Below are 25,579 nucleotides of genomic sequence, written 5' to 3' on the forward strand. Positions count from 1 at the left end.
CATTTATTTTTAGAAAAAAGTAAATAAGTCTTTTATTGCTCGGAGGTCAAGCAATTTAAATTCCTCTTGTTTTTATTTTATTTTTTTTTACACCCAATTTTGTAAATTTGATTTGTTTTGAAATATATATTTAAAAATATAAGATGGAGAAACCCTAATTAATATTACTTCAATTGGACTGAGCAAAAATAGATAGTTCAGCAATAACCTGTCAAAATAAGAACAAAAACAAAAGGTGTTAAAACATAATTTTAAGATAATTGTGGTTTTTAGCCAATAATAGATGAATGAAAATTGTCATTTTCACATCTTGGCCTTTTGTTAGTCTTTGGAATAACTTGTGTGCATTGTGCTTGGCAGGACTCCCAGACATGTCCCTGCACACCTCTGTGTGCAGCATGATGAATGCAGAGTCAGGGTAGGAGTGTAACCTGGAGGGGGAACACTGAAGAACGCAGGAGGGGGTTTTCCCGGTTGCCTCGAAATCGTTCCATTGTTGCCTTCGCCTTCTGGCTGAGATGCAGGATGTGACATACTGTAGTTATTGAGCCTTAACCCTATGCGGTCCTATGTTGGACGAGGTCCGACTTTACAATGTTCCTTTTCCTGTCCAATATCATCAAAAAGACGTCAAGCCCAGGTCTCCAGTTGTTTTTTCTCTGGAAAAAGCAGAGAAAACCTTTCAATGGCCAAGTGAGACCGATGGGAGCTGAGAGAAGCTGAAAAAAAGGAGCGTATCTATATATTCGTATGAGCTTAACATGCAGCCTACAGCACTCAGTATTCCCAGGTGGTCTCCCATCCAAGTACTAACCAAGCCCAACATTGCTTTGCTTAAGTATTGCATGGTAAGTTCGATTTGAAGAGCTTTTTGCCGTCGGAGACGTTGCCCAGGGGTCACTACAAGGAAGTAGCTCTTCTTGACCCCCAAGGGGCTTATCTGAATAATACACAGAGGCCATGCACCACAGACCTAGCACGGACATGTAAAAACAAAATAGCTGCTTCCGCATCCAGAGCTCAAAGAATATCACAGATGTTTGCAAAGCTTTTTTGAGATGTTATAGTAATAAAATAATGACTTGGATCACATTATTGAGGAGTTTGGTGATAAAACGAGTGATGGAGAGGATTTATCAGTATGCACTACTGTGAAAGAGGTATGTGACAAATACAGCGAACAAAGGGTGGGGCTTGGCTGGAGATGCAAGACTGAGCGCCCTGTTAATATGCAGTTCCTTTTTAAACCGATTTTAATGTGAAAAAAATGCTTTTAAACAGTGCGTATAAAATAAATTGGACCTGATGCACCTGACAGGCGCTGATTAAATGGACCTCTAAGGGTTAAATAGCTGCAAATTTAAAAAAAAAAAAAAATTATAATAATAGAGAGAGATACTGTCCACATAACTTTTTGTAAGTGTTTCTTATTGCATTGTTAATTTTCATTTTTGAGCAGTCTCTGGAAGGTGTTTGGATTGAGTTCAGGAGCAAAACGTTGTTCATTTAATTTTTATAGGTTTAATTTTGATATTGTCTCAATCCTAAAATTGTAGGTGATGCATAACTTTAGCGATAGCTGTACATCACAGACTAGAACTAAAGAGCCGACTCAATCAAAAAATGTAAAGAGCACCGCATTTGAGTAATTGCAATAAGAATCACTCGTAGTGGTTGGAAACATCACAATAAGGTATACAAAACAAATGTAGGTGTGCTTACACATGCTTCCAATTGTCTGAGCAGTCATAAAATGTGGATGATAAAATGAAGACATTTTACTAGATGGTGATCTCAGATGATGATTTGGGGTTGAGTCAGCAGTGCAGTCATTATCCAGCTCTGACACATGGCAGGCAGTAATTACCCTATGATCCGTGTAATCTGAGCTGGATTGTGGCTCATCTGCTTCTGTGCAAAGTGACAGTAGGAGGATACTAAGCATTCACACCACAGGCATGTAAAAGTCAGCCTGTTCTAATATTTTTCCAGTTGAAAGTATCTTTTAATCCCTAAAGCGTAGCTAAACTCCAAAGGTGTAAAATACCTTCTAGCCTCAGTACTTTCAGACAGTCATTATCTTGCCTGTGTAAAAATGAGTTTGGGCAAACTACCCTTTTGTAGCTCCTTTTTGATAGGTAGAGGCGTTCACAGCGGGGAATTTGATTTTGGGCTGTTTTCCGTTCTTTTTATTAAGCTGTCGTAGTGTGAGAACACCCCTATGTGCTTCTAAATGCAAATCTGACAATGAAACCAATATCCTGTCTGGTTGTGTTTTTGTTTTCAAAGCATTAATTGCTAGCAATGCTATTTAACCCTTTTAAAATTCACACGGCTGTTCATTTCTTGATGCACTGCATTCAAAAATGACGGCTGACAGAGTTGTAAGGTTATATTGCCTTGATTTAACTTGATAGCAAACATCATAAAATAGGAAGAACAATAAACAAATGACATTTGAAGCTACTAGCTTTTTAATAAGTCTGCTTGGCCTACAGTGATGTACTACTTTACCTCAGAATGTGATTGTTTAAACTGTTCTGTCAGAGAACTAAGTTTAACTTTATAAAACTGCAGTTGCATGACATTCACCTCCTTAGACAAAATGGTCCACTTATTGTACAAATGATGGTGTATTACAGTTGCTCTCAAAAGTATTCACCCCCCCCCTTGGACTTTTCCACATTTTATTGTGTTACAACATGGAATCAAAATGGATTTAATTAGAAGTTTTTGCCACTGATCAACACAAAAAAAGTCCATAATGTCAAAGTGACAAATACAATCTACAAATTGTTCTAAATGAATTGCAAATACAAAACAGAAAATAATTGATTGCATAAGTATTCACCCCCTTGAGTCAATATTTGGTAGAGGCACCTTTGGCAGCAATTACAGCCATGAGTCTATTTGGATAAGTCTCTACCAGCTTTGCACATCTGGACACTGCAATTTTTGCTCATTCTTCTTTGAAAAATTGCTCAAAAATTGGATTGAGGTCCAGGCTTTGACTGACCCACTCCAGGACATTGACCTTTTTGTTTTTAAGCCACTCCATTTATGTTTGGATGTATGTTTGGGGTCATTGTCCTGCTGGAAGACGAATCTTCTCCCAAGTCCCAGGTCTCTTGCAGACTTCAGCAGGTTTTCCTCCAGGATTTCTCTGTACTTTGCTGCATCCATTTTGCCCTCTATCTTCACTATCTTTCCAGGCCCTGACGCAGAGAAGCATTCCCATAGCATGATGCTGCCACCACCATGCTTCACGCTCGGGGTGGTGTTCTCAGGATGATGTGCATTGTTAGGCTTGCGCCAAACATAGCACTTAGCATTGAGGCCAAAAAGCTCTATTTTGGTCTCCTCAGACCATAGAATCTTCTTCCACTTGGTCTCAGTCTCCCACATGCCTTCTGGCAAAATCTAGCCAAGATTTGGTGCAAGTTTTTTTTTTTTTTTGTTTGTTTTTTTTAAACAATGGCTTTCTTTTTGCCACTCTCCCATAAAGGCCAGTTTTGTGAAGTACCCGGGCTATTGTTGCGATATGCACAGTGTCTCCCAACTCAGCCGTGGAAGACAGTAACTCCTTTAGAGCTGCCATAGGCCTCTTGCTGGCCTCCCTGACTAGAGCCCTTCATGCACAGATACTCAGTTTATGAGGACACCCTGTTCTAGACAGATTCACAGTTGTGCCATATTCTCTCCATTTCTTAATAGTGGACTTTACTGTGCTCTGGGGGAGCCTTGGAAATGTTCTTATATCCTACTCCTGATTGGTGCTTTTGAAGAACCTTATTCCAGATTTTGCTTTGAATGTTCCTTCGTCTTCATGATGTACTTTTTGTTAGGAAATGTACTAACCAACTGTGGGAGGTGACAGGTGTGTTTAACCTGAAATCATGTGAAACACCTCAGTTGCACACAGATGGACTCCATTCAACTAATTATGTGACTTCTAAAGACAATTGGTTGCACCAGAGCTTATTTAGGTGTGTCATAGCAATGTATTTGTAATTAATTTAGAACAATTTGTAGATTTTATTTTTCACTTTGACATTATGGACTTTTTTTTTGTGTTGATCAGTGGCAAAAACTCCTAATTAAATCCTTTTTGATTCCATGTTGGAACACAGTAAAATGTGGAAATGTCTAAGACTTTTGAGAGCCACTATATGTAGGCAGCAGTTGGTGCAAACTTGCTCCTGATTTCAATGCAATTCTTCTATTGTGCATCACTTGTGTTAATCCACCTATCACCATGCAGATTATTCAAGTTTAACCTTTTTTTGTTTGGAGGCTATTGTAAGATTTACAATATTGCAGTTGAACAACTGCTGTTTCCAACGGCAGTGAGTGAGACAGAGAGAGAATACAACTATATGGATAACATTCAATTATACTCGAATACAGTCCGAACAGGAGCCGCGATTAGAAGTTTGGAGAAGATCAGTGAATATTTAAGGCAGTTGTCGTGTTCACCGTGGACAGTGTGATGACAGACAGACACACAATCATTGGGGTCCACGTTGTGAATGAACACTTTAAAAAGGCCTTGTGGCTATTAGTCCTTCAGGCAGACTGCCAAGGTTAAACTTTTGGATGTTGTTAATCATGAGAAATGTAAGCAGGAGTCTAATCACTGGGTCAAACCCATGCAGGGCCGTCTGCTCCCTGACAGCTACAGAAAACACATAATGCTGGCTGAATCTTAAACAGGTCAGATCGCATGTCATCTCGGCATTACATTCACGGATGCTACTGAAGAGTATTCATTTTGAAGGTTATTTCTTTTGTAAGCCATCGGATTTGCCACTTAAATTGTTTTTCTTTTAGCTGATCAGCTATGCCTGACAAAGAGACTTTTAGAAGGAGAGTGTTTGTTTAGTTCTATATCTACTGATTCCCACTTTTGAATGCAGGAGACGGAGCACAAGCCCTGATTACCTGACTGCAAATGGCTTGGTTTCCTGTGAAGGGAAATCAGGGCTGTTATTTCCATATTAAACAGTACAGGTCTGTGTCTGCTCTTGAATGGCTCGGTGCTCACTGTGGGCTTGAACACACGCACACACAGGTGTGATGATCTAGGATAAAGGTACTATTAGATTTTTAAAATGTTATGAATTAAGTGTTCAGTAATGGAGAGGGACAGCGGTCCTCAGTGGCTTACCGCACTCACTGTGTGACGTGCAGCGTAAGTGGTTACAATCTCAGTCGAACTGTGGGTCTTGGCTGGGGGCCTATAAGCAGCGCTGCATCAGTCTTTGAGCTTCTACAGGTTAGGGAGGAAAATCGGCTGGGTTTTGTTAGCTGTCCAGATCCAGGCAGAGGCTGTATTATATAGGCAGCAGATGGTAAAACCTTGCTCCTGATGTCAAAGCAATTCTTCTGTTGTGCATCACTTGTGTTAATCTACCTATCACCATGCAGATTATTCAAGTTTAAACTTTTTTGTTTGGAGGCTACTGTAATATTTACAATATTGCCATTGAACAACTGCTGTTTCCAACGGTAGTTAGAGAGACAGAGAGAGAATGCAATATATGTTGTGGCTGCTGCTGGAACACTTGCGTAGAAGTTGATGACAGTCATGTGGGAGCTGCTTAAGGAAACTGCAAATACAAATGTTATCGGTGTTTACATGCTGTAACTACTGATGGAAAACTGTACATTTCTGTGTAGACCGGAGGTTTTCTAGACTTCAGTCAAAGTCTTATTGCACATATACAAACATTAGTTTTATTTATTTAATATAAAATCACTTCCTGGGCTAAGGAGTGACCCTGTTATCTGTTACACAGGAAGTGACTTTAGCATCCTGATAGGAAAATCAGCTGAAATTCAAAATATAGTCATTCAAAATTAAATGGTAAAACCAGTAATGGGGTTTTGAAAATGGAGCCATTGTTCTGTCACTTGTGATTTGGCACCTGGAGGCCTGTGTCCCTAGTTAGTATTTTTAAAATGAAAATGACGGCTAATCGTTTCCAACCAGCCTCTGTTACCAATGGCAGGCTGAGGCTCCTCCTGCTGGAGCAGTAGTTTCAGTGTGTTCAATAATAAGCCATAGAATGGGAGGAAAGCTTGGTGTCATTTGTTGGTTTTTAAAGCAGGAGGTTCCCACAGATTTTCCACATATGACTTAACCTCATAGGAGGCTGTGCAGTCCAGTGGTTAAAGAAACGGGCTTGTAACCAGGAGGTACCTGGTTCAAATCCCAGCTCAGCCACTGACTCATTGTGTAACCCTGATTTTTAAGTCGCTTAACCTTGTGCTCAGTCTTTTTCGGGTGAGATGTTCTTCTAAGTGACTCTGCAGCGGATGCATAGTTCACACACCCTAGTCTCGTATCTTGGAAAGACGCTATATAAAAATACATTATTATTATCATTAACAGGTTTTTATTGCGGAAGGACTATTGCTGGTATTCATCAGATTACTGTGCCGACACCTTGCACTGCTGAAATGAAGCTGAACTCTAGATGAACTAAAGGACAACTCCCTGTTTAACCTTACAAAGTACTGTGCAGAATCTATACTGTGTCTAAGTGCCCAGTTCTTCAGTAAAATGGAAAGTGACTCACCTGGGTTACTGCTTATTTTTCATCAGTTCTTCCTATGTATATGTGTTATAGGCCCGTACAATGTATTTATTGTAAAGCTTAAATTGTTTAGTTTTTTTTTTTTTTTTTTTTTACCTATCCTTTATAAATGTTTAACTTATTTAAATACGCATCAATTGCATATTTGTGGTTTTGATAAAATGATCTCCCTAGACATCGAAGTCCGTTCCTGTATTTCAAAATGCTTCTAGTTTAGAAAGTTTTCAGAACTGCACAAAGAATAAGACTACAAGCAAAGTTACATACAATAAGAAGTTCCAGTTGATTAAGAGAAATTGGTTTCATTGTCTCCATTTCAAGCCAGAGGATTGTATTGTCAACATAAGCACACAGTGCAGCACTGGGCTATTGGATTCCAGTTCATTTCCTAGTTGGGAGCCACAGTTCCGAGACCGTGCTATTTGTGATTCTGAGAAGGACAGTGCAAGTGGCATGGCTTTGTGGGCATGGCTTTGTGGGCTGCCTTAAGGCACTCTATTAATGTGTACAACACTAATGTGTATATGGAGTAAACTGTGAAGAAATATCCTTAACTGATAATTTACTTAATTAGACCTTTTTACCTGTTTTCAGCTCTTAAATAGCTGCAGATTTCAAGTTAGCTATAACATTTTGTAACTTGAACTCTGCAACTGTTTTAAGTGTTAAACAATGAAGGTTTAATTAAGCAAGTTATCAGTTCAGTTAAGGGACTAGTTAAGTGACTGAGAGCTCAGTTGGAATGAAAACCAGCAGACACGGTTGGGTCCCACTGATCGATCCGGTGGACATTCAGGCGTTCTCACAAACAGCCTTGTCAATGTGTGGCAACCTAGCCCTGCCCTCTAGAGGAGGAAAGAAGGTAGTTCAGCTAACCTACACAGTATTAGTAGTGCTGGGACGAACGTGGATTTTTCATGTTCGGATGTTCTTTAAAAATTGAGTGAATATTTGAATAGTCTTTTCATTTTGAATTAGCTGGAAAACAAAAGTATAATTTGTACCATTTTACAGTTTTAAAAAATGTAATCAGCCTGGTACCCCATCAGATTATTCATTAAAGAAAGGGGAGAAACATTCTGTGCAGCGTTTATTTTTAGAAGTGTGTTATAGGCGTCAATACCAGTACAGTGTTCATTTTTGCTCCCCACCACCGGATACATTTGAAGCAGTGCTTGTTGGAATTTAATGAAGGTTCAAAACGTTCCATCTATGTGTATTCATTTTTTAAAAATAAATAATAAATATTTAAATCCGAATGGTGCAGGTGAAAGATTCAGTTCACTTAGCAGTCCTATGAATGTCCAGCCTCTTTTTCGAGTGCTGCTGACTCTGTCTCCTTGTATCCCTGTCCCACAGCAGAGGGATTGCCCCAGGTGTTTTACTTTGGCCCCTGTGGAAAGTACAATGCCATGGTCCTGGAGCTACTGGGTCCCAGCCTAGAAGACCTGTTTGACCTCTGCGACAGGACTTTCTCACTCAAGACTGTGTTAATGATAGCCATACAACTGGTAAGTCTCGTTGTGGAACTGGTTTAATGCATTTCGGTTATTTTATTACAAATCTGGACCCTTAACGGTCATTTCAACACAGCACTTGGGAGCTTTTGATTTTGTTGGAAATTACCAATTCAAATGTTGTTGTGTGGTTCAGACATAACAAATCTCGGTTTTTGGTTATGGGAAGATCAACACCAGGAATGGATCAAACAGCTATGCAATGGGAGACTTGCTGTATTTTGACCCCTGTAATATGAACATACTGTAGGAATCTGTTCTAATGATCATAAACACTGGCAGATCTTATTACCTCACTCCTTCTATGTATAAACCATATTTCACAGACCTTATTGTACAGTAGTATTTATAAAAAATCAAGACAAGGATCTGGAAGTCTTTCATAGTGTCTTTCACAAGTTCTGTCCTCTACGTATGTGAAATACAAATAGTTAACACATGTTTAACAATAGTTTGACACATTCACTCTAGGCTAGTATTTGCTATGTCTAAAACTAGTGTACTCTAATTTCTCTTAATAACCATTAAAGTATACATGGTGCTAATAGAGTAAATCCAGTACATCTTACCTATTATATATTGCTAACATTTCATAGGTTTCAGATATTCCTTTATGGAAAACACATTCATTATGGTAAAGGGGAATTTTGGTTTTGTGTGGCAATATAGTTTAAGAATATTTATCGTACACTCCTTGCAGATACTACAATGCTACATGTCTGGTCCACTTCGTAAGGTCACAAAAATTAAATCTGCATTGAAAACATGTCAATCATAGGAAAAGCAGCAGATTGGTACTCAAATGCAAGCTGATGCCTCTAGCTTCTGTATTAAATTATATATTAAATGTCCTTAGGAAGACGTTTGCCAGTTTTTATTGCTAATCTTCTTGAAATATTACTTTTGTGTCTTTCTCTGCAGATCTCGCGGATGGAGTACGTGCACTCAAAGAACTTGATATACAGGGACGTGAAGCCTGAGAATTTCCTCATTGGACGGCAGGGCAACAAGAAGGAACACATTATTCACATAATAGACTTTGGACTGGCCAAGGAGTACATAGACCCTGAAACCAAAAAACACATCCCCTACCGGGAACACAAGAGCTTGACCGGGACTGCTAGATACATGTCCATCAACACACATCTAGGGAAAGGTGGGTCTTGCCCCATACTGGGAGATAGGTGCTGCTGTCAGTTCAGTTGGTTCAAGGCTTCTGCTTTTTTAAATCACAAAACTTTCTCCTTTTGGCTCCTTATCAGTAAACTGTCTCCAAGGATTTCCTCGCCTGTGAATCGGTTGGTTCGACAGCTTTGCAAAGCAGGTTTCCTAGGTGACTCCAGACTGTTTCTTGTTGATGCACTGTAAACAGCAGCTAATATATTTCCAAAGAACAGCTTGTGTTTGTTGTTTCAGTGTGTAGGGTGGTGAGGGTTGTAATGTTGCGCAGAGTAAGCAATATTTGCCATATTTGAAGTCGAAACCAAACAAAGCAAACACTATTTAGTTGCAAACTGCTGTGCCAGTTCAGTTAAGGAAAATATCCTGGGGAAATGCACGCCATTTAAATGAGTAGAGTCATTTGGTTTATAAACTTGATGTGTCTTAAAGTACATAGAGCTGACAAATAATCCCAGTAAATGGCGTCCCTGAGTGGCACGTCTGGTAGAAGCACAGTCAAGTGGTGTGCAGTGTGAGTCATACAGTGCAGGTTTGCGTCCTGGCTGTGCAGAGTCATGGGTCTTTGCTGGGGATTCAAAAGGGAGCGTTTGCATTGGGAGGTAAAACCGACAGGGACTGTTTCTCCTCATCGCACTGCAGCAAACCCTGCTGGCCAGGGACCCAGTGAGCTCAGAGCAGACACGTGCAGGGCTGGCCTTTGTCCTCCAGAGACCGGTAGCTCATGGACATCTGCTGTCAAGTACCTGGTGTAAAAGGGGAAGCTGGCTTGGTTGTGGGATCTGAGGATGCCAACAGAACCTGCAGATCTCCTGAGCTGTGTGGGAAATTGCTGCGGTGAGGAGAAAAAAAAAATTGGGCACACTAAATATTTAGAAAAAAAAAAATTATATAAAAGTCCCAGTAAATATTACCTAATATGCCATGTCACTTATATTATCCATTATAACATATGCACACCTTATGGTAAATATGTATTTTTTTTTTCCACAATTAAAAAAATCTACTGATCTTTTATCATAACATATCACAAGAGAATGAGACGCCTACAAAATGACATTAATTCCTATTAGGTAAGATTTACTGGAATTGTTTTGTTAGCTCTCTTCCCTTATTGTCCAGTGTCATTCAGGCACTACATTCTGACAACCCCTTTAACATACCATTATTACATGAGCCTCTGAACTCGACTAAGGGCTTTATTGAAATGTAGGGTTTCTTAAATGGTTTGTGTTGGTGGGTTTGACATCTTGCTTGATCTTTTTCTTCCAAAGAACAAAGTCGGCGGGATGACCTGGAAGCATTAGGCCATATGTTTATGTATTTTCTCCGGGGCAGTCTTCCTTGGCAGGGGCTAAAGGTATGTTTTACAGATTTTTTGCTTAATTGACTAATAAAAACTGCTGGTTTTATAAACTGTGAAATGCTAATTGAACCTCCATGAATCTGTGTTGTTTTGTAGGCAGACACCCTGAAGGAACGCTATCAGAAGATCGGAGACACAAAACGAAACACTCCCATAGAGGTTCTCTGTGAGAACTTCCCAGGTATGTTCTCACCACAGTTTGGCTCTCATCAGCACAATACCAACAGGAATGGCAAACATGTCTTGACAGGAATAATGGTCTTTTTTTCTTCATAGATCTCACATTTTCCACTATAGAAGAGACATTAGACATTATGGTAAACGTATATTTATTTCTCGATCGCTTCTTGAAGATATCTGCCTCTTCAGTGTGTGTGCGGATTTCAGTTTAAGAGGAAAATAAGTGATTGGAACCATGTCTTGCTGTATTAGAAACATGAAGAACTGTGGTTTTATAACTCTCTTCTTTCTTGTTCCAGAAGAGATGTCAACGTACCTGCGCTATGTGAGACGGTTAGATTTCTTTGAAAAGCCAGACTATGAATATTTACGGACGTTGTTTACTGAGCTGTTTGAGAGGAAAGGCTACACTTTTGATTACACTTACGACTGGGTCGGACGGCAGATTGTGAGTATTTACTTTTATTTATTGTTGTGTCTTGATTGTAAAACCACCAGTAACTGGGTCATTTCTTTGTGTGGTTATCATTTGCATTTGTTTGGAAAATGTTGCAAAACAAATGCTGTACTTTTTTATATGGCTGAGTTATATAAATAAGATGAGTTTTCAGTTATAAAATGAAGAAACCTTTCACTCCTTTTTACATAGAACCTCTGCTTGTCTCTTTACTCAGCCCACGCCGGTAGGGTCGGTTCACGTGGATTCGGGAACATCAGCGATCACACGTGAGAGTCACGCCCACAGAGACCGGCCTTCCCAACAGCCGCTCCGCAACCAGGTGGGTACACGATCCACTGAGCCCAAGGCACTCGCACACTACAATCCAGTGCTACTGAGCTGGCATTATGGGGCAAATGGGAGCCTTGACCACTTTTATAAACAGATGTACAGTAAAGGGTTACATTATAACGAGGTAACGCTGCACATTTAAACACAATGTGGTCTTTTCCAATCGCTGTGTCTCCTATGATTCACATGGCTGTTGATTCTCTTATCATTCCTACAACCAAGAAATTATGCAGTTTTTTTCATAATCAAGAACTTGATAGTTGATACTAAAATGTACTTTTATTCGTGACAATTTAAAATTCTCTTTCTAAAAGTACAGAAATGCACAAAACATCAGAAAGACACTGGATGCATCATGTATCACAATTTGGTTACAAAATAAGTTTTTCATGTTTTCATTGCATTTTAACGATAATATCTTGCTTTGAAATGTGCACTGCCCAGTTTGCATTGAACCCAGTCTCTTGTTGGTGTTTACTTTCACCCAAAACCTATATATCTTGTGACGATAGCATCACAATTTAAATGATTGCTATCTCTTCCTGTCAAAATGTACCCTGTTATTGTATGCCTGTATACATCTGTAATTGTTAAAATCACAGAGAGTAAGCCAAGGTGTTTTTAAAGATGCTTCATGATTTAATAATGGTGTTCATGTTAAAACCTGCCTTGTCCCAGTCTTGGAGCCAGTTAACTACACACGTCCAAAGGCTAACCTGCTGTGAACTCCTACAGTATCACAAAACCACAGTCAGTTTACATTTCACAAAGGGCATTTCAGCTGTTGGGACACAAGCTTTCTTCCCCTCACTGCTTAGTAATAAACCAGTCTCTGGGCTGTATATAAAGGTAAGACTTTTATTTGAAGCTGAATCAAACATTCCAGCTAGTGCCTTCAGTGTACTGATTAACCAAGTTCACTACATGCATATATATATATATATATTTTTCATTCATTTGTACATTCAAGTCTTTTCCAGTGTCCATGTTGCATCATGTAATTGTAAGAAGCTGTCTTTGCAGTTAAAACGACCTCGCATAACTGAAAAAATTGAATAAACAAACGCAAGGAATTGTATTTGAGCAAACTTTAACCTGATTTGTGGTGCACTGTAGCTTTTAATACAAAAATACATTGAGATTTTAAGACCGGTTTAAAGAAGTAATAATGGGAAGACATCTGCCAGTGTATTGTTGTAACATCAGTGACAGATGGGAAGCGGGGCAACCGGGACGCTGCTTATTGATCAGTAAGCAATGGGGACGCCCTGAGCAGGTAAGGCGATCCCTCATTTCTCAGCTCTGCAGCGCGCTGTATCAGCTTTCCCAGGACCTGTGGGTTCACGCTGGGAACACATTTATATTAAAGCTTGCCAGAGAAGAGAGATGAGCACGTTCTAATGTTTGGACTGCTAACCAAATCCTTTTTTTTTTTTTTTTTTTTTTTTACCTGTCCTTAGCATTATAACTGGTTGCCCTTTTTCCTGTGTTGAACATCTTTTGCTTGTTTTTTTTTTAAAAACAATTTCTTCTATCTAATCAATTTCTGTGTAGTAGGACACATGAGTGTAAAACTGATCTGCAGTACAAAAAGCGATTTTCATGCCAAAGAAAGAACTCCAGGAGAAGGAGCATGGACAATGCCGCAGATGCTAATAATGGAAATTGATTTTAAAACCGCTTTTAAATCCCTATCAGGCTGCTAAAAGCACGGTTTGAGTTGCGTGATTGTTTCACAAGGCAGTCAGGCCAAGCTGTTTATACCACTCTGCTGCTTACACTGAGAAGGTGTTCAATCCTGGATCTACCTTTAATAACCATTTACAGAGAACTTAAGTCCACTTACTCATGTCACAAGAGAATGCATGCCATATGTTTAAAGGAGTGATAACCAAGGCTTTAACATCAATTTAATTACTGTACCATTTTACTACCAGCAACACCTCCCTTTTATTGTGTTTGTTATTTTGGGCCCTTGCCTGTTTCTTTAATTAAAACAGATATATTTGAATTTGGGACGTGCCGATAATTTAAAACACAACGCTGCAAGTTAAAATATTTTATTGCTTCCTGTGTGGTCAAGCTGCAAGAAGACAGTTTGACCTGCAGCACAGTAAGCAGTAGTTATAGTTATTGTATCCGTAGTGTTGTACTTTTAGGTTTAATAAAATAAAAATACCTTCTACATAATAAAAATGATAAGTAAGGAAATTGATTTTGGAGCTTTGGTTTGCCACTCTTATATTAACTGGGAAATAAAAACTGCACATATGTTACTTACTTAGTAATCTTCAAATCACAGTAATTGCTGTTGCTTGTTATCCTCACACAAGCCATGAACTTTAATATGTATTACTGGGTGTCAGTACTGACAATATAACTAGTTGTAATAATTGCAATGCAATTACAGTGGAATGAATGCCGAACAGATACCCAGAAACTGGCAGAATTGAGTTTTTCAATGTGATGTTCAGCTGAAGAGTTGCCTTGTCTGAATTTCTACAAATTCATTCATGGGTATCTGTTCAAATCAAATCAATAGTTTTATTAATGACCCAGGGAACATGAATAATAAATATAAAAATAATCTTATTCGGGCCACGGGGGGGAATTGTTCAACCCCTTACATCAGTCACTTGTCGTTAAAATTGTTAGAAAGCTCTTGACACAAGATTTAAAATAAATGCAATTTGTTAACCCCCACATGGAGAGAAATAAGATGATTCAAAATGGGCATGCTTTCCCACCTTCAGACACATTTTTCCTATGTGGGTTGTGAGTTTCACAGCTCTTCTCTTCCTCCACACAACACCTACACTCGAACCCTTTTCTCAATCACACGTGGTGTGATGTATCATTAACTGCAAATGGAAGAAACGCCATCCCAGAATTTGGTCCAGATGAGCTGGAATAAGCTGAATAGATAGAGACATGGCTTTGATCTTGGCACCAAATGTTAGGGTAGAACACAGAAGACTTACTGTAAACAATGGGCTTGTTCTAAACCCCACACTCTGTTCGGTAAGCCTTTAACATACCAAGCATTGGTTAAGCTCATTGGATACCACTAAACTAGCACAGTATCAAAAGGTTACCGCCACTGCACCTGCCATAGGAATGAATATTTCACAACTCTGCACTAGAATATCCACCAACCCTGTGGTATAGCTCATTGTTCTCTTGCAGTGTTTATGTCAGGCTTTGCCCAGCTCTTTGTTTGATTTCTTTTTTAATAACTAACACGTTCTCTTATTGCTTTGCTTGGGCTCCACTCGCTGCTGTGCTGCATGACCCCGGTTTTGCACCACTCGCCTCCCCCTCTTGCACTCACTAACACCCTCCGAGCAGACGGCTTCTTCAGACCGCAGAGGAGCCTGGGAAGTGCAGCCCAATCGGCAGACAAATACCTCTTACCTAACGTCCCACCTGGCCGCGGACAGGCACGGGGGATCAGTACAGGTACACACATTCAAGACTTGGCCCCTTCTGTTTTGGGTCTTTTTTGTGTAGGTGTGAACTGGGAGCAGCTGGTAAGTCCACTGTAGGTGTTGTGAATAAGATGTAAGCATCAGAAAGAATACAATCCGTAACTAAATGGTGCTGTGAAAATACTACTAAGTTAATCGGGGGTAAGAAAATTGCGATTGGTTATCTTCACTAATGCATTCTACTTGTTTAGATTCACTTTTTGTATTTTCTGTTTTGTGTTCTCACATCCTTAAAGCACCGCTGTGTCCTCAGTAGAGCTCTTATGGTAACATCAACACACCAGAGTGTAGCTATTAACCAGCCCACTATAGAACTCTGTTTATGAAATGCATCAGTAAGGAAATACCACGCAGAACAAATGTGGCACTTCTCATGTCCACTGTGGGCATAGTGTTACTGGTTACATTCTGGTGTACCAGATGTGCAAATGAGTTATATTGAGGCAACCTTGGTGCATTAAACAGTTTGAAGAGTCACAAAGGCTTGATTTAGAAAGAAAAAAGTATACGGAGTGAAACTAGTTAAGATAACTCAAACCCATACCAAGTTGCTCTTTTAAGCCTCTAATATAAATGTTGCTTTACGTTGGAACTCAGTATTTAGCACTCTTACTAGAAACTGGTCTTCAATCCTGAGCGCCTGCTCCTCTTCCCACTTACTACAGGTTGTCAGTTCGACCAATGGAGAGCTGAATGCAGACGACCCCTTGGCTGCCCACTCCAGCGCACCAATCACAGCCCAGGCGGAGGTGGAGGTGGTGGACGAGGCTAAGTATGTACAGAAAGACCCTTACTCCTTTCCACAGCACTGCCTGGATCTCTCCAGTGATGGCAACTTTGTATGTGCTTCTGCATGACTGTGTGCACCCATCTCCATGTGTTCTCCGTTCTAAAACAGCCAGGGTGGGAGGGTGATGTGGTTGGCAAGGGGAGGGAGTATTTTGCAACTGGGTATGCATTTGTTCCAGTTGGGGGTGGGGGAGTTGCCTGTTCCCAGCAGATAGATAATTATCCACAAGCTGCTCCCAAATCTACTGTTTTAATACATCCTCCTGGTTTCTGTAATTCTGCCTTTTTTAATTGCTGGGTAAAGTGATTGTTAATTGTGCAGGGAATTTATCTCTTCATGAGGCCACATTACAGAACAATTTATTTACCCATCTTCTAATTCATTTGTTCTCATTAGGCGTTACAAAGGCATTTGCTAAATCTCTGTTAACTCATGTCCGTTATTTGAATAGCTATTTTTATTCCAGCTGTCATTTTTGTTGGAATATCTTTAGTCTGATATGATCATGGAAGGAACTAGTAGTTTATTGTAAAGTTGGAAACCCTCAAACAAGCCTGCTTTTGCTCCAGCTGCCACAGTGGTATCAGAGGATGTCCACTGACCTTCAGTTATCCAGAGCTGTTGTTGGGAGTTGCTTTGGTGAGGGAACAGAATTGGACATTCTTATGGGGTTTAAAATAGTTAAAAACTAAATTTAAACAATAATAAAAATTGATTTAGAATACCTTATTGGGTCATGTACACAACCAAGGCTAATAAAATGAATATTGACACTGAAACAGTCATGGTTTATATAATGCTTGTCTGGTACACTCACCACCTCATGAGCCTGGATAAATATAGGAAAGACAGGAAAACTGATTCTGTCATTTATTTAAAGCGGAGAGAAGTTTGTTTCCTGTGCACTGATTTACACAAGATCCCTTCAAACCCTAGTTTGATATGATAATGCAAACATTTTAGACCTAGCATTTGACTAACAACTGGAGCTTTTTCCTTTGATAATCATTTACAGGAAAAAATAAAAAATAAACATGTTGCTTCAGTTACAGCAGTAATGAATCGACCCCAATTTGCATCTCAAATGTAAAAATAAGAACAAAAAGGTTTCCATGGTTACAACATGAAACCAAAAGATCAAATGAAATGCAATTGATACATCCCTGTTTTTCTGACACATGTAAAATATTTAAAAGCCTGAGATCCTTAAGGCAAAACAGAATAGTGGGGCTTTGGCACACTATCAAAACATGGACTGACAAACTGGTGCTCTTGGTATTCATTGACCTCTAGAATGGGGCTGGTCACTTTGTCTCTTGAACCTGCTGCAGTCCTGCTTGGCATTAGTCAATGTTTTTAGCATTTTAAAATTACAAGAGGTGATCATTAAGTCCTTTTACAACCCCCTTGTAGATAAAATATGTACTTTTTTAAACTTAGCAGGTGGAGGCAAACAAGTTTCTTGGACTAACACCATAACTTGTTGCATTCCCTGTAGCTGACACCTGTAACATAATTTTGGATTTGACAACTAATTTGATCTGTGCCTGAGTCTGAATACCAGGAAACAAGTGGTATTAACAAGGTGCTTGTACATTAAGCAGGGGTTGTGCAATGCAGACTGGTTTGCTTTATCAGCCTTCCAAAACCCCAACGATACTTTGAATTAGTTGGGTTACCTCTGGGTGAAGATGAGTTCATTTGGTAGTTTGGTGAACTTGCTTTCTAATTTGCCTCCTTGTCTGATAGCAGACATAATTGCGTCTAGCTGGAGTGTGTCATCGCTAACTTATTCAAACCTAGTGTATAAACAGCATCACTGCATTGCAAGATTTATATGACCATCGTTTGTTTCATCAAATGGATCCATAATGGAAAATACCAATTTAAAACGGTAGAATACATTGGCATGTTCAGCTTTGTTTCATTCTGTAGAAAACAAAACATATGTGCCCTCCATTAAAACAAAAGCCTACTTTTCTTTCTCTTTAAACAGTGACTAAAAACCCTTATTGAGCTAGAGTGGATTCCTGCTCAGTTATGGGGTGGCAGTGGACCTTCCTGAACACGCATGTACCGCCCTTGATCTTTATGCTTAAATTTACAATAGGAAACCAAAAGCGCTGGAAATCACCCTCTTGCTTTTGGGACCTTGTATATGTATTGATAGCAGCTGTGTTTAGCCAAAAGCATGGTACAGGCAACTTCAGCCTAAACCATGCCAACCCAGTGGTGAAACTCCACAAATACTTCATTATGTTGGTTTTGGGGCTGATCTGATGTAGTGTTTGTTGTGTGATCTGCTGCCTGCTGTTTTTCGAATGATCTCTTTTGCTTTTAGTCCAACTCCAAAGGGATTTATCCGGGATGCCAGCCTGACCACTCTATAATGCAGTGCAGGTGTTCCTTTTGATGTGTTCTCTTGTGATATAAATGTTCCTAATCCAGAGCCAAATTGATTTTCCCACTTTATTACTACTAATGTGTTTTATAATAACCATGTAAATTGTAACACAGGTATATTGCTACCCAGCGTAAGAAGACAGCGACAGAAAGGAAATCCTTGTGATTGCTTTAGAAAGTCCTGCTCTTGATCTCTTCCAATATCTCATTGTGAAAACATAGCTCATTTCCCTTGAGGAATCCCGAGACTTAACAGGTTTGGGTCAAGTCAGTAGACCAAGCTTGTGCTGTAGGAGGCACCTGTGGTTTGAAATATATATATAGAAGTTCAAAATGAGTTTAGTGCTTGTCAAATCATTGAATCCTGGATGTCATAAATAGCAATATCCCCTGATTGCTGGGCTGCCTGTTTTAGTTTGGTTAATAGCATAAGATGAAACAGAGAGCAGTTTATGGTGACAGAAAGGGCATGAGCATCGTTTTAAAGGGTAGTGTTGCAATTGTAAGCCATTAATCAGCATTTATATTGTAATAGATGCTGTATTTTATTAGTTTAAAAAGCAAATTGCAGAGTGCAGAGCAGGCTAGAATTTAGAAGCTAGATAAACAGTAGCTAGGATAGATTTCCATGAAAGAAAATTATTTATTTTATTTTTATTATTTTGAGGAAGCCATGCCTTCCCAAAGAAAACCTTTAGTGCTGATTTTATGTAAAAAAAAAAAAAAAGGCAATTTAGGGCAAAATTGTTAACTTTGCTCCAGTATTTCACATAGTTCGATCTTCACAACAAAACAAGTTTCTGAGCAAGTTGTTTCATTTCAGGATTGCCAACATGTTAAACAGTCCTACAGTTACACAACTGGTACATTTTAGAGGTAGTGGTGCTAGCTTTAGAACTGAGTTTGAAAGAATATTCGAACTGCAGTAGGTGGGACAACCGAATAAGTCCTGGCACTTGCCCTGGGTAAATCTCTGTTTTTTTTCTTTCTCTCTCTCTCTCGCTCTCTCTCCTGCACGTCTGGCTAGCATGAGGACAGTCCCATCTCACCTCTGTGTATTAATCTCTTTGTCTTTTCTCTTTACACTCTCTGTAGCTGCGTGAAAATGCTCAACTTGTGGTGAGTCCCTCTCTCCAGTCCACACAAACAGGGAGTGGACCAGACTAGACTTTGGGATTTACAAATAAAACCAAACAGTTCTCTGGGTCTGACTTGCTCGCTCTCACAATTTGGTTTTTAAAAAGCGAGAGGTGCAGAGGGATGTTGGTGCTGTATTTCCAAGGTGGTTTGTGTGGGTTAAGTGCTGTGTATTTCCCTAGTAGGTAGGACTTGTAACCTGGTGGTAAGCACAGGGTTATTTCATTATTATAAGGCACTTGCTTTGTACCATGCATAGCTGTTTGATTATTGATACCATATGGCTTACATTATGCCCCTTGGGATGCTTTATATTTTGTTTACAGAACCCCTAATGTTATAGTTTTACAGAACCTCAGTCTCATTGTCTTTAGTTAAACATTTGCAGAAAAGCATGTAAAATCCCATAGATTAGAGAGTAGATACCAGACAGTGACATTTGCTAATATAAACCTAGAAAAATAAATCCATCTTGCAGTGCATTGCCATTCATTGTGTACAGTAGGTGTCACTGTGATGTCATTCAGTACACCCAGGTACCCTTAAAGCTATGATATGCTACAATAGCGTAGTACCAAGTACAGTCACAATGTTTTCCCTTACATATTTTTAACATGGATATCCTGTATATCTATTATCGCAATACAGATGGGTTTTGTGTTTGCAGTTGTTATTGGGGATGTATGATCTAGACATACTTGTTCTCAGTAGACCAAAGTATCTTTCACTGAACAGCACTTTCAGCACAATCCACCTACACAGCATTAATATCGGTATCGGTCAAAGTAACAGCACAGCTGATTCCTCCGAGAAGGGGCTGACTCGCTGTTTTCAACGGAATGTGCCCACTGGATCTAAATGCATACTTTTGTAATACTTGCATCAGCTGTTGAATGCTGCAGTGCTGTGCAAACTAAAATCCTCATTTGGCTCAAGGATGCAGCTGTTTTTAAAGTCAAGACCTCTGTAATGCCCCCATTTTAAAGTCATCCCTAAAATGACTGCGAGATTTATAAAGAAAACCCAACGTCGATTTTAAGGACTGAGGAGGGTAAATGAGCCTTAAAGAGTAAATCGCTTCATTATGCAATTGATGAATGCCATTGGTCAAATATGTCAACTGCTTTGGCTTCAAGGCCAGTCATTTAGTTGTAGCTGCTTTTGTTCTGTAATGTTGTTGCTCTGCACCACAGATGACTGGATGAACACAGTGCCACCTAGTGTGTATTTCCAGCAACAGAAAAAAAAAAAAAAAAAAAAGCCAATGTTATTTGCAGTAGCCTTGCACTAGACGCTCTGCAAAACCTTTAGGTAGTGTATGACGTCACCTCAGTCATCTATAGACATTTAATATGAATGCAACTCATTATACTTAAGCAGTTAATTCATTCGTATCACCGGAAAACCGGCACAAACGTTTTTCACACAACACTGTTGTTTTGATACTTTGAGTTCCTCTTGTCCTCCCAAAGTGAGCACATGAAGACTCTTCTACCAGAAGAGAGGGGGTTAACTGTACATAAGAATTCATATAAAAAGTTAACGGGAGTGATGGACATGTCATTTGAAGCTGTAAACTCTTTAATGCTGTTTTTATCACTTCTCTATCTGTGCTTGCCAGAGCAGCCTGCCATGTTGCTGGCACTGAATGCTTCTAGGGTCCTGTATGTGGGTAGATTCCTCCAAGCCGGCCTGCCTGCTCTTTCTTCTCTGTAGAGATGTCTAGAACACCTGTAATCCACTCTGACGCTTTCTGTATGTCACAGTCTGGAGCTTTCTCTTCACACCGTGTGCATCTGGAGCTCTTCACATCGTGTGCATGCTCTTTTTAAACTCATGTTCTCTAGTGTTTTTTCTTTCTTTTTATGTATACATGTAGAACTGCTGAGGTACAGAAGAGGCTTGTGAAAATGATTGTGCCTTTTGATGCAGTATCTCTTCCAGCCCAATCTGTTTAGATCGGTGGACAGTTCACAAAGCACCTTTGAGCCCTTTCTTCAGTTTTATAGTGATCCCTTCATGCAGTTAGTCTTTAATAGACAGTTTTTCAACATGGAAATATTTGATCTCATGTATGCCGATGATCAACCTTACTAGGTTCAAAACAGAGAAATATGTTCTCCAAAAAACCACAGTAAGATCAGTCTTCTAAACCCTTGGTGTTCATGTTATGAGGATTGAGATCAGTCTTCTAAACCTGTGGTGTTTTTGGTATGAGGATAGTAGAGGTGCTAGAGATGTTTACCTAGAGATGAATATTATGTAGGTAAAAATGATTATTTTCAGACCCCAAATATGTGTTTGCTATTATTAAATCAATTTGATTAGTATTGCCTAAAAAGTAAGTGGCTTTAAATGCTGTTTTCGGAGTTATTGTCTGCAGTTGTTCTGTGCGGTTCGTATAGATTTTTTGTTCAGAAGTCTGTGTTAAGGTGTTTTGGCTGGGGGTTAAGAAGCTGCTCTTCAGTTCTAGTTGTGTGCCATAGACATACATAATTCAGGCTAGATCAGCCAAAGAGTCTTATATGAGTAAGCACCCACACCATCTAGTGCACAGTAGTGTATTGCCAGAAAAACTGCCCTTATTCAAAGCAGCTGATCACTGGATGGCACTGGCTCATCTAGTCTCTTAGACATGTTTATGGCAGGCAAATAGAACTAAAGCACTGGTCCTAGTAAAAGCACCCTAACACTCAATAAATAAACACACACAGTACTATTGAGTAATTACAGCAAGAACAACTCAGAATGATTGCAGGCATCAAGGTAAGGGGACAGAAAAAAAAAAGAAGAATTTGAAGCTACTTGCTCTTGAATTTCTATAACGGTTTCGGATAAAACCACGGCTTGCTGTACAGCGAGACCCGCAACACTTTTAACCAGTTTCATCTTCGTCTCCCTCAGGTGCTGCTGTTTCTTCAAGCGGAAAAGGAAGAAGAACACGCCGAGACACAAATGACGCCGTTTTTAAGAGAAATCTAAATAAAAAGTAAAAGGAAAAAAATCCAACCTCTTTCTCCAGGGACCTGTGTGTGCGAGCGGCGTGTACGCTCCAATCTGCTCGTCTCCAAAGGAAATGAAATTGTCTGGTTTCTTTTTTTTTTTTTTAAATGGATCTCTTATTGCTTCAAGCCTGAGCCTTCTGCTGGGATAGAGGATCTACAAACCACTCAGGCAGGATTGCACTTCTTACCGTGTCTTATTATTGATTTATTATTTTTATTTGAATGTCTTTTTTCCAGCAGTTCAGTTTACAAGGGGCCTCTGAAATGACTTTCCAGCTTTCCTGGCTGGTACTCCTACTGTGTCACTGAAAGAAACTGGGGATATAGAAAGACAATGACTTACCTTAAAGGGGAGGTGTGCCCTCCTACATCCCTCCCCCTGTTCTCCTCGGTCTACCCAGGACCTCACTGTAAACAAGACTTTGCATCTCGGGGGGGTGGGGGGGGCATGTCCTGGCTTAAATTAAAGAGAGTAAACTAAAACTGACAGTCAAGAAACACATTTTTTTTCATACATTTATATAGTTATGTAGCGTATATACTGTGAGAACCATTTGTGATCTACTGTTTCATTTTTCGCCCCAAAGGATTTCTGTTTATTTCAGAATGCCTATTGTTTAGGTGGATTCTTTAATGCACATAGAAAGCTGACCCGCTACACTGCATGAGGATTAAAGTCATGCTTTTTATCAGGACCTGTTCGCACTGAATGGGGGGGTGGGGGTGACCTGGAATGTGTGCGAATGGAGAACATGCAAGCTGACGTAGACAGATGGACAGAAAAACTGGCGAGATGGTACAGCAGCTCAAATCGCATCTGCCCTACAATACACAAGTTGTGATGATTTTTTTGGTTTGTTTTTTTAAGGTCGTAGTGGCTTTGCAAGAAAACTGCATCACCTTTGTCATTTTCTAGCCGTTCGTGTATTACGATTGTGAAAGCCTTGGTGTGGATCTAGCAGTCGGGTTGCTGAGGGGATGAAGGCACATACACTGACATACCCTGCCCCGGCAGCAGTTTGCATTTCTGTCAAAAGTCTTTCAGCATTATTCTCTTTCAGAAATAAAAAAAGATTACCTGACAGGGTTTAAAACTAACCAAAATCTTCTTCCCCCAGTTCAAACGTGCCTGAATTACCCAGTAACTGAACAAGAACAAAAACATTTAGGAAGTAATTGCTGTGGAATTGAACATCCCTGATTTCAGTTGCGCCATTTCCTTCACCAAGAAAGAACAGGTTTTGTGGGCAATCAGTGGTGCTTTTGACAACTGAACCCTCTGAGAAACTTGACATATTGTTTTAAAATCTTATTGGCTTAATAGCAGTAACTCCGATATGGACCCTGGTTAGTGGCCTATTACATTGCTTATTTAATAGGTCTTTCATTTACTGTTAACCACAGGCGCACAGTTTGATCCTAAACCTAATTCTCAGCATGTAGCAGTACATTTTTAGAATTAAGTACATAACACATCCTGGTTGTTTTATTCAGATAGTGGTCACAACAGGAATAGTACTAAATGAGATCATTTGTGTGATAACAAAGAAAGAAAGGAGATAGAAAGAATGTGAGTAAAAAAAGACTTTGTTTATTGTGAAGTCAGCTGTTCATATGGGTGCCCACTGCCAACTCTGGCACAGTGATGGTTCAATCTACAAGTTGAGGTCAGTTAGGACTGCAGTCCCATTGCACTGCACTGTTTTCCTTTGCATAGAAGACAGCATCTAATACTTAATCAATAGTGATTTCTGTATATGCATGCAAATAAAATGTGGGGCCAGCTAGTAGTACACAAGGCGTGGGTTTAGAAGAAATGTAAAAAATGAAGGGCAGTTTAAGGTGTATGCCTTTTTATTTTTAAGCTAATTGAGTAATGTTGCCAGTACCATACAAATTGATAAGCTTTTCATGCATGTAACCAGGTTTCTACATACGTACCTGTAAAGGCAGATTCTGGCAGATACAGTGCTGCCTGATGCGTTTATTTTTTTTTTATTTTACTTCAGTTTGACACCCAGACATGGTTTAAGTGAGCCCTAGTCTATAGCGAGTGGAAACCAAAAGTAGTTACTTTGTCTGTTGGATATTTGAGCTTAGCACCTAGCACTGGGTTCAAACCAGTGCTGCTTTCTGTGCCATAGACGCTCAGGGCAATGTCCTGTCTGTCAGAGAGAGATGTCATTAGTGCGAAAGCCAGAGGAGTTGTCGGGCATGTGTTTTTGTGCCTGCTTTTCCTCGGTATGTGCTTCATTGTGTTAGTTAAACCTACTTTAAAAAACATTGTCTGTTGTCGGCTAATCTGGGCCTGTGCCCCTCTGTGACCTGCAATGTTGCCCTGATTTTTGCTTTACCGTTAAGATAATGTGACATTTAATTCCCCACCATAATTCCTCGACATGGTGGCGTGGTGGTTAGCGCTGCTTCCTCACAGCTCCTGGGTTCAATTCTGGCCTGGGGCTCTGTCTGTGTAGAGTTTGCATGTTCTCCCTGTGTTCATGTGGGTTTTCTCTGGTTTCCTCCAGCTGTTCAGGTTGATTGGTCACTCTAAATTGCCCTGTGAGAGTGTGTGTGTTGTGCCCTGCGATGGACTGGCGTCCCGTCCAGGGTGTAGTCCCGCCTTGCGCCCTGTGTTTGTCGGGTTAGGCTCCGGCTCACCGGGACCCAGTAAAGGATTAAGCGGTTGATAATAATGGATGGATGGATTCTCCAACATGAGCCCCACCTAGTGTCACTAAAGTGTATTGACATACAGCCAAATCCTTTATCTGATTGAGAGACTCAAGTAATCATGTTAAGTATAGCTGATTTATAACGTAGTTATTGTCTAAAAAATATCTGTAAATGTTTCACTAAATAAGTAAATCTGTCGCTCAAAACAATAAACAGGACTTGCTGGGTTTTTCTTACTTTTTAAAAGTTTGACTCAATCCCTCATCTTCGTACTGCCAAAATCTTTGAGGACAGCTCTTATAAACTTTAAATAGTTTCGATGTGCTTTCCTGAAACATGTCTGTATGTGCGTATAAATGTATGTACAAATGTTTGACTAATTGAGAGAATGTTAAAACACCAATGCTGTAGAGGGATTTGCTTTGGAGAATTCTATTCTGTAAATATTGTCC

General features: G+C 39.7%; 1 protein-coding gene across 4 annotated transcripts in view; it reads left to right on the forward strand.

Moving 5' to 3' along the window:
• The window catches only part of LOC121294818 (casein kinase I), a 71,955-nt gene extending 46,954 nt beyond the window's left edge, over positions 1 to 25,001 (forward strand). The window contains exons 5-13 of one of the 4 annotated variants that reach the window (XM_041218925.1): positions 7,959 to 8,110; positions 9,038 to 9,272; positions 10,570 to 10,655; positions 10,758 to 10,842; positions 11,141 to 11,289; positions 11,516 to 11,620; positions 14,980 to 15,090; positions 15,785 to 15,891; positions 22,354 to 25,001. In XM_041218925.1, the coding sequence (XP_041074859.1) occupies positions 7,959 to 8,110; positions 9,038 to 9,272; positions 10,570 to 10,655; positions 10,758 to 10,842; positions 11,141 to 11,289; positions 11,516 to 11,620; positions 14,980 to 15,090; positions 15,785 to 15,891; positions 22,354 to 22,408 (1,085 nt within the window). In that variant the 3' untranslated portion in view covers positions 22,409 to 25,001. The remainder of the gene's footprint in view (positions 1 to 7,958; positions 8,111 to 9,037; positions 9,273 to 10,569; positions 10,656 to 10,757; positions 10,843 to 11,140; positions 11,290 to 11,515; positions 11,621 to 14,979; positions 15,091 to 15,784; positions 15,892 to 22,353) is intronic. The other 3 variants (XM_041218927.1, XM_041218928.1, XM_041218929.1) reach the window with 3 other exon arrangements.
• Positions 25,002 to 25,579: the final 578 nt, after the last annotated feature.

The sequence above is a fragment of the Polyodon spathula genome, chromosome 19 (assembly GCF_017654505.1).
Source record: "Polyodon spathula isolate WHYD16114869_AA chromosome 19, ASM1765450v1, whole genome shotgun sequence".
In the NCBI taxonomy this organism is placed as follows: Eukaryota; Metazoa; Chordata; class Actinopteri; order Acipenseriformes; family Polyodontidae; genus Polyodon; species Polyodon spathula.